The sequence below is a fragment of the Nothobranchius furzeri genome, chromosome 9, assembly GCF_043380555.1.
Source record: "Nothobranchius furzeri strain GRZ-AD chromosome 9, NfurGRZ-RIMD1, whole genome shotgun sequence".
NCBI classification, from domain to species: Eukaryota; Metazoa; Chordata; class Actinopteri; order Cyprinodontiformes; family Nothobranchiidae; genus Nothobranchius; species Nothobranchius furzeri.
This window is the reverse complement of record NC_091749.1, coordinates 74,748,573-74,763,866: the sequence shown is the minus strand read 5'-3', so window position 1 is coordinate 74,763,866 and position 15,294 is coordinate 74,748,573. Positions and strand designations below refer to the sequence as shown.

General features: G+C 44.5%; 1 protein-coding gene across 1 annotated transcript; it reads left to right on the top strand.

The window, feature by feature from the left end:
- The first annotated feature begins 14,236 nt into the window (after positions 1 to 14,236).
- On the top strand, positions 14,237 to 14,955 carry LOC139071629 (mucin-5AC-like). Its single transcript, XM_070554419.1, has 2 exons — positions 14,237 to 14,437; positions 14,556 to 14,955. Exons 1-2 carry the CDS (start codon positions 14,425 to 14,427, stop codon positions 14,804 to 14,806), a joined length of 264 nt encoding a protein of 87 aa, XP_070410520.1. The 5' UTR covers positions 14,237 to 14,424; the 3' UTR covers positions 14,807 to 14,955.
- The last annotated feature ends 339 nt before the right edge of the window (positions 14,956 to 15,294 follow it).

The following is a 15,294-nucleotide window of genomic DNA, read 5'->3' as shown; positions in this document are numbered from 1 at the left end:
GAGAGCACAGGACCTGGGAGAGGGAAGTCTGAGGAGGGAAACCTAGAGGGCAAATGGGGAACACCAGGAGACACATGAGGTGAGACGCAGACACAGACCATGACACCTACAGTTGCAACGACTGTTGAAAACAGACCTACCTGTTGGGATTTTATATTTTTATTTACCTTATTTAATTTTGGTTAAATTATAACTATCATGCCTTTGCATATGTTTGATTCTGTGATGAATAGGGATGTCTCAATCTCTGGATCGGGCAGATTTTTCACATTTTTCAGTGATCGGAGATCGGAAATTATAACTGCCGAGTCTTTCCTCCAGAACTAAACTATGAGCACGTTGGCATATGCTGGCGAAAATGTCCCTTTCCTGCGTGATAGTCTCACCCTGTTTATGGTCGGGTTTTCCAGAAGTCAACCACACGGATGACCAATCAAGCGGACACTCCAGTCGGCTCGTGTAAATTTAACTCCTTCCAGGTAAACCTCAGAGTCTGCTATGAGCTTGTTCGTCCACATAAATAAACATCAGGCTGTCGGTGGCCCCGGTGCAGCCGGCTCAGTGCTGAGAGCTCATCCTTTTTACTGGGGAGAGAGCAAACATTTCCCATAATGGTGAATGGTAAATGGCCTGTATTTGATATAGCGCCTTCTAGAGTCCTGGACCCCCCCCAAGGTGCTTCACAACACAATCAGTCATTCATCCATTCACACACATTCACATGCTGGTGGGGATGAGCTTCCATGTAGCCACAGCTGCCCTGGGGCGCACTGACAGAGGCGAGGCTGCCGAGCACTGGCGCCACCGGTCATTTCAACCACCTGCAGCAGGCAGGGTGGTAAGTGTCTTGCCCAAGGACACGACAGCAGCAATAGACTGAGCGGGGCTCCAACCTGCAACCTTCCGACGGGGCGAGCACTTAACTCCTGTGCCACCCCACAAAGGGTAGATGTGGTTTATATCTCCGTTCCCTCTCCAGAGCTTAATTCATAATGAGGTTTTGTTGTTTTTAATTCATTTGTTCATCATTATCTAGAACTTGTTAATGACTTACTAAATATTGTGATTACATTTACAAATACATTCATAAGTGTTTAATTAGGTATTAACATTTCATTTAGGGGGAATTAGGTGATAGTATTTTATTTATTTATCATTTATCGATAAAGGCTTGAATTGACCTTTACAAATGCTTAAATAATGACTAACTAAACATTTAGTCTTTAACACATTTGGTAATGTTTATAGAACATATTTAACTTTCTTTAATTGTCATTGGTTATATATAACACCAATCATTTATAAATGATCATGAACACATTTGATTTTTAAAATGTTATTTAAATATTGGTGAAATGAAGATAAAAATCTAATAAAATCCAGACCTTTTTAAACTCTTTTCAGGTTATTTATTTTTTACTTTTTTTGAATACAAGAAGGACTTTATAACTCTTTTATAAAACATCAGTTTGTCAAAGAAAGCAAGCGTATGAAGGTTTGGAGCCTTTGTGGGAAATCTGAGCCCATCAGCCATAGAAGACTCACCAGGAAACATCTGACAGATGATCAAGCCCATCCCGTCACGTGAGGCAAAATTAAAATTAAAACTTGTAGCCTATGAAGTTGTCAAATAAGCAAGTTGTCAAATAAGCAAACATTTTAGTCTCGTGGAAAAACAGTCGTTGGCTTTTAGCCGTAGCGGCTAAATAATTCTCACTCAGTTTCATAACTAACAAGTTCATTCATACTCCAGATCTTGTCTTGGATCTGCAGCTCACAGCTTAAGCTTCTGGTTCTTTCTGCTGTTGAGAAATGTTAGCTTAGCACAATGCTAACTTAGCACTAAGCTAGCAGTCTTGCCTGTTGGTTAGAGTTTGAAATATTCCAACACTTTGGAAACGTTTTGGCATTTATTTATGGGTGTTGTCATCTTTATTCCCCCAATCTCAATCCGTCTGAGCGGCAGAATGAGCGCACTTCCTGTCTACGTCACTGAAGCAGGAAGTCACACCAAGAGGAGGCTTTATAACCCAGAAGTGATACATTTTAGTTTCATCTCTACGCCTTTTATTCCAAACAATACTTAAAATAAAATAAATAGCCTGAAAAGGGTTTATAATTGTGTGGAGTTTTTGTAGATTTGATCAATATTTAATAATTTCGCATTCAAAATCAATTGACAAATGTATTCATGAACATTTAAGTAATCTTTATAAGCCACTGGTGGTCATAATCTTACATATAATCAGTGATGATTGTGACTTTAGAAAGTTTTGCATTATCTATAAGCCATTATCAAATGTGGAAATAAATGTTTGCAAATGTTTAGTTAATCATCGTTTAAGCATTTATAAATGTCATCACAGCCTCTAAAAATTAACTGTATATAATACCTTGTAAATTATTTAGTAATGACTTACTAAACACTTATAAATGTTTAGTAACAAAACATAATTATAAGGTCTTACCCTTAATTCTCCGTAATTCTAGAGGCAGAACCGACGTTTCACGTGCAGAATTTAGCTGCTAAAGAGAGTTAGCGTTAGCTGTTAAAGAGAGCTAGCGTTAGCTGCTAAAGAGAGCTAACGTTAGCTGTGTCCACCTTAAGGGCATTTAAACATTCACAGAAGGAAAACCAAAGAGTAAAAAGAGAGTAACGAAGCGAGAGCTGCTGGAACTGGCTGCAGCCCACCTCGTGCTCTTTGTAACCGAACACAATCTGTCCTTTTTCCTACTTTGGAGTCAAGGGAGCCTCCAGAAAATGTTGATGGGGTGGCCAGACGGAGCAAATAAATTATTGGGTGGCACACCAAATTGGTCCTTTGGTAACTCTGGGAGTGTTTAGCCTGTGGCGATGTATTGCATTGCTTCTTTATTTGTTTTTATTAAAAACAACAGTACATATCCAAAACATTACTTAAATTTTACTAAATGTCAGGGTTATTTTGTCACTTCAATGAAAATGATTCACACAGAACATGACAATATTGTTTTCAACAGCTTTGCAAAGAGAAGAATGAACGGCGAGGTCCGAGCGTCGCAGCTCCGCCTGGCTCTCCAACTGGGCCTGTGTGTTTTTACTGAAGCAGAAGAGAGTCACAGAAAATAAGGAAAAATGCACGAGTCAGGCAGAAAGATTATCATCAGAGCAGGGAGGGAGAAAGAAAATGCAGTTTTCTAACCACACAGAGTCCACAAAGAAGAAGTAACAGCAGGTTTCTTATATCATGATAAAGTACACACAGCATTTATTAAAGCAACTGCATCACAAACATGTCAGAAAAATACTTTGAAGTTATTTCAAATTTAATTTAAAAATGTATTTTTTGTTTAATTCACCTGTTGCTGTGTTCACAAATTACTGTGGAGATAAAAACTTTTTTAATTGGTGAGCAGCAGAAACATATGTGTATTTTTTTATTCTGATTATTTATTTACTCATTCATTATTTTTATTTTGTTTTACAATCATGTCTTGAATAAACAAGATCATTTTATGGTTTGACTGAACATTAATATGATTTATTAACACTGGCTTTTCCTGGGAGGAGGGGGGGGGCAGCATGGCCACCCCTCGCCACCCCTCGGGGGTACCATTGTTTGGAGTCCATCTTCACAGAAGCAATTCACCGCTGAATAAAGCCACCAGAAACGTAACACTCTACAGCTGGTCTCAAAACAGGAAGTTGATTTCATGGGATTTACAACAGTAATAGTAATATGTGTCAGCTTTGTAACTTTCAATAGTAAAAGCAAACTATCGGATTGGAACTTGAAATCCGATCGTGTTTGAGGATAAAGATCGGATCGGGAGCCTAAAATGCTGATTGGGTAATCACATTCCTCAGTAGAAATCCATGTACTGGGGGCTAATGGGAACCCATCCAAGATGGTGGCTGGCCACAACGGCAGCTCCAATTGGCAGCGCCAGTCCACAGGCCGTCTGTGGCTAGCTTGCTTCTATAGCTCTGAACGACTCTATAAAGGAAGTAAAACATCACGTTTGACTCATTATTCACTTCACACACATTCCATTGTAATATCCAGCTATTTCATCTTTAAACAGCAAAATCACCAATTTAAGATTATCCAAAGAAATAATCTTTCCATTTGACGAGTTTGTGCTTTCACAAAGCATTACCAGTTCTCTAAAGACAGTTTACTGACAACAGCTTCAGAGGACGGAGACGTATTTGGGAGGAAGTGGAAAGGGGACATCTCTGCTCATGTAACTTGACAAATTGGGCTTCTAAGTTTCTATTTATATCTTTCTCATCTCACAGGGCGGCTCGAATCTTCCCAATTCCCTCTCTGTTTGCCAGAGGCTTAGAGTGACATATTGTTAATCTGGTTATTATGCACTTTATCAGCCTTCTCCATTTTACAGCCATGTACGGACATTATGCAAGTTTCTTATGAGGCGAACTGCAATAACACTGAGGAACTAATGAGCAACGGCTACCCCTGTGGTAATACATCTCCAGTCTCTTCAGGCTACTCGTGTTGCAACAACTTGTTAGTTTAAGTCACTCCATTAAACTAACCCATTTAGTTTTTGCTAATGATCCAGACAGCTTCCCAGGCCTGAACCAATGGGCTGCAGCCAAACAAAAGGGAAGACTTGATCCGATGTCTCTGGCAGCAGATAAATGAAGAAAGAGGAGATGTTAGAGAGCTCACACTGGTGGTGTGGTACCTGAACCGATGCACGGAAAGCAGGAAAATCGTTGCTGCCTCGGGCGTTTCTCAGCGCGTGAGCTACAGAGCCATCAGAGGAAGCTGTTTCTGTAATGTGAGTGTGGCTTGACACTGATGGCAGATTGAGAGTAGCTTGAAGCAAACATCTTGAACTCTTAGATGGTCATCCTTTTCAAGATGTGGTTGCGTTTTTGCTCCATCAGCTAATTAAGGTTGGCCCGTCATTAAAAATGCTTAAATCAGACTTTAACGTGACTCAACAGCCCTGGTGAGACACTGGGTGGGGAGAGTGTGGTCCTCTGATTTAATGGGCCCTGAACTGAAGGGGATATATGTCTTAATAATGATAGTCAAGTACAGAGTATTGATCACCATTCCCTCTGGTGTCTGTGTGGGTGAAAAGCAGCCCAGATGGAAAATGAGCTGGGATTTCTTCCCTTTGTGGAGCGAGCTTAAACAGAAGCGAGGGGGTCGGCACAACTGACTAATCACCAGATTGACTTTGTCATTCCCAATGATACCGGCTCGTTTTCCCACAGAAAAGGAAAACAGAATGTCAAAGAGAAAAAGGAGAATTCTGCATTATTGTTTGTAATTATTATTGCTTCTCTTTTGATGTTTCATCGTTTCTGAAACAGAACATAACTCTAATAAGTATAAATATATATAATAAGTTATAATAACTGATGCACATGTTAACACACAGACCAGATTGCAGACAGCCCTCTTATGGTTTTCATTTTTACCTAACCATGCCTCGTCCTCGCTTTGGATGGCGTTACTTTTTATAAACAACAGAAAAGTTCTTTCTCTGTATTTTAATACCTTGGCAGATCTGTCACCCCCTAGTGGCAGAGAGGGTTATCTACATCACCCCCTAGAGGCAGAGAGGGTTATCTACATCACCCCTAGTGGCAGAGAGGGTTATCCGCATCACCCCCTAGTGGCAGAGAGGGTTATCTACATCACCCCCTAGTGGCAGAGAGGGTTATCTACATCACTCCCTAGTGGCAGAGAGGGTTATCTACATCACCCCCTAGTGGCAGAGAGGGTTATCTACATCACCCCCTAGTAGCAGAGAGGGTTATCTACATCACCCCCTAGTGGCAGAGAGGGTTATCTACATCACCCCCTAGTGGCAGAGAGGGTTATCTACATCACCCCCTAGTGGCAGAGAGGGTTAGCTACATCACCCCCTAGTGGCAGAGAGGGTTATCTACATCACCCCCTAGTGGCAGAGAGGGTTAGCTACATCACCCCCTAGTGGCAGAGAGGGTTATCTACATCACTCCCTAGTGGCAGAGAGGGTTATCTACGTCACCCCCTAGTGGCAGAGAGGGTTATCTACGTCACCCCCTAGTGGCAGAGAGGGTTATCTACGTCACCCCCTAGTGGCAGAGAGGGTTAGCTAAATCTTTTACGGCCTTGCAGACACACCATTTATTTTGAATGAGTGTTTCTTGTCAGAACTTCACCGTGGTCCTCATGTGGAGGCTTGAGCAAGTCACCCCCAAATCAACTTTTTTTTCTGATAAACTATATAAATGTGTGTCTAATCGTGCTGCAGACACGTGTAGTCAATAGTTTAACACTTTAGTGCATTTAGTTAAAATTTAAATTTTCTGCCTGAAACTCAGTGTTGTGCCGTTGTCATGTAAAAACTCTGCACTGCATTTTAATTTAAATCTGCCACCGCGATTGGCTAAGGTATGCTATGATGTCACAATGTCGTGAGTGTGTGTATTTGTTAGTGGCTCCACCCTCTTGGTCTGCTAGGCAACAGCATTTGTTGCATTTTTCAAACATGAAGTGGGAGTGAAGTACGCTTCTTGAAAGGGGTGACTTGCTCTTTAAGTTTGAAAACGCTCAGACACCAAACTTCTTCATGGAGCACTTTTCCTCTGTGTGGGAACATATTCCCTCCCCTGTCAGCGTTCTTTCCCAGTGGTGCTAAACGCCGGCAGGAGCTGCTCTGGGAAGCTGTTAAACAGAGTTTTCTCTAATTAAACAACAGAAAGTTTGACAGTCACTGGTTCCTGTCATAACTGTAAAGAACGATTAAATATTTCTCATCTGTGAGCCTGGAGGTGGGGAGACTTTGGTTAATTATCATGGCCCATTGGGTCTGTCACCTCCTTTGTTGTGCTGCTATCCTCTGTCCATTATCTGCAAATCATTTCTATAGCGCCTCTCAAGATAAAAATCACGAGGCGCTTCACAAAAACAAAAAATGTAAAAATATAAAAAATAACTTAGAAAATGGTTAAAATATATTTAAAATGATCAAAAATAGACAATTGTGATTTAAAAAATGTAAAGAAAGCGAGAGAGTGGTGAAGAAGGTCATACAAAAGCCAGCTTGAACAAGTGAGTCTTCAGCTGCTTTTTAAAGGAGACCACTGAGTCCACTGATCTCAGGCTCAGGGGGGAGAGGTCCAGAGTCTGGGGGCCACAGTAGCAAATGATCTGTCACCTTTGACCTTTAGCCTGGTGCTGCACAACCAGTAGGCTTTGAACACTGGACCTCAGGGACCTGCTGGGGGTGTAGGGACTAAGAAGATCACCAATGTAAGATGGTGCTTGTCCATGTAAGGTCCTATAGACCAGAACCAGGATCTTGAAATGAACCCTGAAGGTGACTGGCAGCCAGTGAAGCTGGAGGAGAAGCGGGGTGATGTGGGTGTGTTTGGAGGACTTGGTCAGAAGCCGAGCACAGGCGTTCTGAACCACCTGTAGACGGTTCAGGGAGGTTCTGCTCAGACACGTGAAAAGAGAGTTACAGTAGTCTAAGCGTGAGGAGATGAAGGTGTGGAGAACTGTCTCAAGTTCAGAGCGGGACAGAATGGGACTCAGCTTAGCAACGTTCCTGAGATGGAAGAAGGAAGAGCCAACAAGAGAACTGACATGAGAATCCAGGGTGAGAGCTGGGTCAAAGGTCACGCCAAGATTCCTGACAGAGGGTTTGGTGTGGGAAGCAAGCTGACCAAGAGAGTCTCTGACTTTGGGAACCAGCTTGTCTGGGGCACAGATGAGGATCTCAGTCTTATCTTCATTCAGCTGAAGAAAGCTCCCACCATCCAGGTTTTGATAGAGTCTAAGCAGGTGTGTAACAGCTGCAGCTTAGACATCCCATGGGACTTAAAGGAGATGTACAGCTGGATGTCATCTGCATAAAGATGGTAGGAGATTCTTTTGAAGGAGCTCAGGATGTGCTGAAGAGGAAGCAGATAGAGGAGGAGGAGCAGAGGCCCCAGCACAGAACCTTGTGGGACACCATGGGTAAGGGAGGTGGTGGAGGACCTAAACTTGGAGACGGCCACAGAAAAGGAGCGCTCAGAGAGATAAGAGGAGAACCACTCCAGAGCAGATCCTGATAGGCCTACCCAGTCTCTCAGCCTCTCCAGTAGCAGGTGATGGTCAGCAGTGTCAAAGGCTGCAGTCAGGTCCAGCAGGACCAGAACAGAACAGTCCCCTGCATCACTGTGAGTCAGAAGGTCATTAGAGACCCTAAGAAGAGCTGTTTCAGTAGAATGAGCTCTACGAAAACCTGACTGGAAGCTATCATAGATGTTATGTTCATCAAGAGCAGCTGTGAGTTGTTTAGCCACAACCTTTTCCAAGATCTTGGAGATGAACGGAAGTTTAGAGATGGGTCTGAAGCTGCTATGGAGAGAGGGGTCGAGACTCGGTTTTTTAAGAAGCGGGTGGATTACAGCGTTCTTAAAGTAAGCAGGGACCTGACCAGAAACCAGAGAAGCATTAATTATAGAGAGCACGCTGGGTCCGATGGACTGAAAAGCACTTTTAAACAAAGATGAGGGTAAGATGTGGAGGGGGCATGCAGAGGTCTTCATAGAGTTAACTAGTTTGGTTAACTCAGGCAAAGAAACAGGAGCAAAGCTATCTAGGATGATGGGCCTGGTTGGAGTCGGGAGAGGCGGCGATAAGGCTGAAGGAGAGATGCTAGATCTAACCTTATTGATTTTGTCCACAAAGAAAGACAGAAAGTTCTCACAGTCTGCAACAGAGTGGATGGAGGCTGTAGGAGAGGCAGGAGAGACGATGCTGCTGATGGTGTTAAACAGCACCTTGGGGTTCCCTTTGCTCTGGGACACCAGGTTGGAGGAATAGGAAACCCTGGCGTCTCTGACTGCAGAGTTAAAGGATGTCAGAAGATCCGTGTATGATTGCCAAACGCTTCTGGACCTTCGTTTTTCTGCGGGAACACTTTTGATACAGTTGGGCAGGATACTTTACCACCTCTGTTGGCTAGGATTCCAGCATATCTGTGCCGTGCTCTGGTGCCTCCGCCCTGGAGGCTCATCGCGCTGAGGAAAGCGAGGCAGAAAGTTAACGAGGCTGAAGTTTGGATGGCTACCTCTTCCCGGCGCGGATAACTAACCCTAACCCTAAACCTATGCAGGGATCCGAGGCGTTTAGTGGAGCCCCTTGGGTCCTGGCTGGTTCCCGTTGCTGGCTTCAGTTGTTTGGACCATCATCTCCATATTTATCCCTCCATTCCTCGGCAGCGTGGGAGTAATGATGCCAATTTGCATCTCCTTGGTCGAGCGTGGGGTCGGCCTGACACAGCGCCGAGACCGGCCATTAAGTTTGGACTGGCTAATGCCAGGTCTCTATCATCAGGGACTTCTTCATGGACAAGGGTTTGGATTTTCTCTGGATTTTGGAGACCTGGACATCTCCTGAAAGTACCACCACCACCACCCCACACACACACACACACCCCGGTCGAAAATAAGTTTTTTCTTGGTATCAAATTGTGTCGTTAACATTCATGGACATCAGATGCGAAATCCGTGGCTCATAACAAGCGGACTTGTAGCCCCGTTGACTTGCATTCCTTTCTTTTTGTTCTTCTGCGGACCCGTAGGTGGGCATGGCTTAGGCGCCCTATATGTTGAACACATCTAGCAACGACACTTTTATTTTATTTTGAAATAAATAAATAAAACAAAACCCAGAATGACTCAACTAAAACTATAAAAAATCACAAGAGAACCAAACAAAGCAGAAACACGAACATCATCTAAAACCAGCGTCCAAAACACGACACTCATTCATTCTGACAAATGCAGAATTGCCTTGGCGTTGAGTCGTTTTCTAGAAATGTGGAGCGTTTTCTGAGAATCTTTCTTTTTGTTAGGAAGGGATGGAGGTTGGGGAATGAGCCTCCTGTGGCGGAATGAGTCGGCCTGTGGTAGAGAAGTCCCTACAGAGAGGATCGATTGGACGGATTCCACTACATGCACAGATTATCAATAAACGGGTTCAAGGGTCACAAAGTCAGGCAGCCGATGATGAGAGCGAGTGGGAATCATAAATTATTAAATGACCGACACGATGGTCTCGGGCTTCTTTCTCAGATTTCATGGGAATTCTTTCATCTTCCTTTTCAAACCGATGCAGAAAACCGGGCCAGCTCCACAAACGATAGGAAAGAAAACAAGATCATTTCATTTTGAACCTTTAAAAGTTGATGTTGCAAAATCTCCAATCAGATTTAGTCAGATTAAGGGGAAAATCACGGTTTCAGTTTGTTACCTTAGTGTTCAGCAGGGCTCTCCTTAGCCAGCTGTGTTTTCTCATTAATATGTCGCAGTGCAACATTTAAAGGCATGCGAAATATACGAGGACGTTCAGCGTCCCACTGGAACCGGACTGAACCAGTTTCCTCATGAAGCTCAGCTGTCGACACCCAATAAAACGCAGCAACAAAAGTTCTAATATAAAACTTGGCCACCTCACTTTTATTTTCCTCCAACCACTCATGGGGAGGGAGGGGGGTCATGCAGATGAATGCCAATGAGCAGCTGTGTTTATTCATTATTTGTAATCTCTTATGGGTTCCTGAGAGCAGAGACGAGCCGGCGAGGAAGCGTGGCCAAGTCACCCCAACACCCACACGCCCTCACGCCGGGCCTAATCTTTTATTGAACAACCTGAAATACACAAATGGGCCTGTGCATCTTTATTTGTAACATTCAGAGAGACCAATCATTATCTTTTAATTATCAGTACCCAGTAGTGGGGCCTATTAAAGCACAGTAATTAATCTAACACTGGCAAGAGAGGAGACCCAAACAGCAAGTTCATGGCTGCTGGTTTGGAGCTTCAAAATGGGCTCAAGGAGAGACGCTGGAAAGCAAATTAACGGTGCAGAAGAGCTGCTGCACTCGTGCTGGGTACACAAACGTTTATGTGAGGTGTAAATCCCACATTTTCTTTGGTGTCCTTGCTCCATCGCTGAGTAGAACACCTTTGGTGCAACGGCCAGAGATGGAAGAGCAAATAAAATCCATAACTGAGGCCCAAACAACTTTTGTCTGCTTCAGTATGAACGCTATTTATGCCCCCTTGTTAACATCTGAGCGGGCACTCTAGCTATGCTGATGATTGATTAACATGTCAAATTAAATCACTGTCAAGCTAACATTGGCTCTGCTGCCATCCCAAACAGTCCAATTACAGCCATTAATTGAGTGAACCCAATCAGTCCTCAAGGACGGAGGGAGAGTCGAGTGGAGCGCAAAGATCTGCTTTCCCTGGCCTCCACCAATTAGCAACGACACTACAGTCAGCTTTTACAGAAACACGATTAATAAATAATACACTCACTGTTGGCTCATGTTCCAAAAACCCAACGAGGGATCGTGCTTATGTGTTGTTGGAGAGCAGTAAAACAGCGGTTAAGGAATCTGGTCGATGCCTTTGAAACCACGTTTTACACAGAGATGAGTCCGAGTGAAGGTCCGACCTGAAGAGAGCGGGTTTGATAAAAGCTCCAGACCTGCACACCACCATGATGTCCTTCAGCATCAAAGCATAACCAAACGGGTCCGAATAAAATCAGCTGCAGAAGCATCAGCACGTTTAAAGGTGCATTATGTAAGAATGAAGGGAAAATGACACCATGTGGTCAAATGTGGGTACTGCATCTCACTTTGAAGCATGCAGGTGACTTTCTCACTTCTGTTTTGTGAGTTTCATGGATGTTGTGAGTCACGGATCAACGCCAGAATATTCTAGAAGAACAGCGAAGATGAGTGAGTAAGTACACTTTATTTATAAAGCTCTCATCAGTTCTTCACACAGATCAAAAGAAAACCAGTCATGAAGTGAAATGAAATGAAAGATGAGACAAATCCAAGTTTAAAATGAGAAAACAAAATATTTACATACAGGCAGCTTTAAGTAAAGGGGTCTTTAGCTGTTTTTGTCCCGACCGTCAACGCTACGTAAGGATAACGGAAGATCGGTCAGGGTGCAACAGTCTGAACTTTTATATCTGGTCTTTGGAACTTCTAGAAGGTTCTGGTGGGTGGACCCGAGGGCTCGGCTCGAGATGAGCCATATACGTTGATGGGTAGATGAACACATTTCACTGTAATTTTGAGTTGTTGGTCATTTATACTTGAGATTTCGTTTAGACGACTGTCTGTAATTGGTCTGTCTCGCCTTCTTTACACAACATTAGAGGAAAACAAGGACGCCATCATGGTCTCCGTGACCGACATCAGTTCTTTACAAAGCCCTGTTGTGTTTTGTTGGCTAGAGTTGAATTGAGTCTGAGACCTGAGGATGCTTGGCGTTATTTCACTGTGGAGTTCTTACACTCCAAACATTTTAAGGCTTTTTAGTCCCATTTATCTGCATGGAGGAGGCGGGACTTAAAGAATAACCTGGAACCAGTCTCTAGGAGGCGCTTGTTTTATTTGAGTGTCTAGTTGTAGTACACCGCCCAGCCAAACCCAAAGTCTCCACCTGGATTTACCTGAGCAGACAGGTGGGAGCCTCCTATTGGATAATTACTGCATAGGTGATCATCTTTCAGCTGCTAACAAGTTATTTAACCCAACTGGTGCAATGAGCTGCTTCTCATTTCTTAACCAACCAGGTGGAAAGACACACCTGGTGGCGGAGAAGATGTTAGTCTGTGTGAGAAGGGTCAGATCATCGGCATCAAGCAGAGAAAACATCTAAGGAGACGCAGAAACGACTAAAACTGGGTTCAGAACTGTCCGACGCTTTAGTAAAACTGGTCTGATGAGTCCAGATGGACCCTGGTCCAGAGTGATGGTGCATCAGGGTCAGAAGAGAGGCAGATGAAGTGATGCACCCATCATGCCTAGTGCCTACTGTACAAGCCTGTGGGGGCAGGGTTATGATATGGGCTTGCTGCAGGTGCTCAGGTCTAGGTTCAGCAACAGGAAGTGCTCCAAGAACGAGGTCAGCTGACTACCTGAATATCCTGAATGACCAGGTTATTCCATCTTCCCTGATGGCACGGCCATATTCCAGGATGACGATGCCAGGATTCATCGGGTCAGATAGTGAGAGAGTGGTTCAGGGAGCATGAGACGTCATTTTCACACATGGGTGGGTCGCCACAGAGTCCAGACCTGAACCCCGTCTCTGGGATGTGCTGGAGAAGGCTTTGTGCAGCGGTCAGACTCGCTTTTTTGGTCGGACAGAGTAAATATTGTCATGATCCAGCATCACAACTCTTTACTGACCGTTTTAGAAAAATTAATTTACATGAAAACTTTCCTGAAACCTTTTCTCAGGCTGCAGAGGGCCAATAAAATAACAATCATGATTATTGATCAGCTTCATCGGAGGGCTGTTGTTGTATTGATTAGACCGTTTAATGCTGCACACACAGTCTCACCGTGTAATGGAGGAGGCTTTTTACATCTCTGTAGTGTTTCATAGAGCTGTGGTGCATATTCCACAACATCGTACGTTATTACACACTGACAGCCAGTCCTGACACGCTGCTGCTGGCTCTTAGTGTGTAGATGTGTTACATTATCATTAGCCTCAGTCACCACATTTATCTCAGTGAAATCATGAAATACTGAGAGAGCTCTTAAAATAGCACAATAGCAATGATCCCTAATTACAGTTTTACAAATTCTTCATTTCTGCCCGAGGAAAAGCAAAGTCGTTATCACCTCAGGGACAACAAGAGGAGCATTTCTGGGAGAAAATGGTGAGGAGGTTTGACAGCCCTGTGGTGATTTGTCAGGGTCCCTCTGCACGAGTGTCTCCACGTCGTCCCCGTACCACCAACAGGAAATGATTCATCTGCATCACGGAGAGGAGCCGAGCACCAGTTCAAAATTACCTTTGAGTTATCTCCTCAATAACTTCTAATCAGACAGCTGCCGTTTCCTCCACTGTAAACAAAAGTAATTACAGTAGATGTGATGGATGGGAAGCATAAGAGAGCTTCTGCATGCTCAGGACCAGAATGGGACTCCGTAGAGCAGAACACTTTAATTAGGTACGGCCTTGGCTGGCGCAGCAGAATGAGTCTGTCACAACAGACTCTCCAGTTACTAAAATAAGCCTCTGCCTCTCGTTTGGACCAGGGTATTCCTTCGGCGCCTCCCCAGACCTTGTTGTTATGGGAAGGAAATAGACGACAGCAAATGAAAAATCCAACATGGCTCCTCAGAGTCGAGTTTTACTTGGCCGACCAGGAAAGCGTTGTCGTTTTTCAGTTGGTCTGTTTCTCCACTGATCGGTTGTCATTCGCGAGGCACTGTCACGAGTCACGAGCCGAGGTGAGTGCTCCTCTCCTCAATAAACCATCTTTGAGGTTTTATCCCACAGGTGAGGAGCGGAGGGGACTCCAGCTGCACTGAACCAGTAATCAGGTGTCCTGGCATAAAGGGAGGATGGAGACACTACTCGACGCCGGATGATTGCCACAGGTTGGTTAGCTCCAGCCACTCGTACTTGTTCTACCCTGCTTGCAGGTTTTGTGTATGACTACTTTGGATTTGCACCTTGGATACCTCGTTGAACCTTCGTATTTTTGCTCCATCCTAGGAACCTCTCAGACCACCCTCATCTCCACCGCGAAGACCTCCGGAACCCTCAGGACCACGTCCCATCCTCCTCCAAGGCACCTGCGCCTTCGCCCCTCCACTGCCTCGACCACCTCGCTCACCAGGACCCCCTTCCCAGTCACCTCGGCTCACTACCTTCCCCTTTGTTCTCTGGACTCTGGCTCTGGACCTACGCCTGCCGGCGACACGCTCACTGGACTCCCCAGTGCTCCCTTGGTTCCCGTTTTATAATAAAGAAGTTTTCTGTTTACTCACCCTGGTTGCTCGTGTTGATTCTGCATGTCTTGGGTTAGACACCTCCCACAAGTCACGACACACACGGAGGTTTGGTTTATTTAACGTTCCGTACATGAACACACAGATGAGAGATAATTGCTGCATTTACCGCGAGCAGCTGTTGTTAAATATGGGCTTTAGTGTCCTGAGATTGAACTGAAATATTAAACACTTTTACCCCGGCTTTCCACCGGAGCCGTCAGCAGCACGTTACTGCAGCAGCACGTCATAGCTGCTGGTAGGAACCGCTGTGGTCAACAGAACCTTTTCCACCGGAGCCGTCAGCAGCGCGAGTCAGCCGCGTCTCAGGAGCAGCATGTCGCGGCCTTTACGCGCCGGTTCTATTTTCTACGCGCGATGCCTCTGAAACGGGTCAAGTTCGACATTGTTGGGGAAGGAAAGACAGGAAATCGGACGCGGAAATGGAGAGAAGCTCTCGAGAT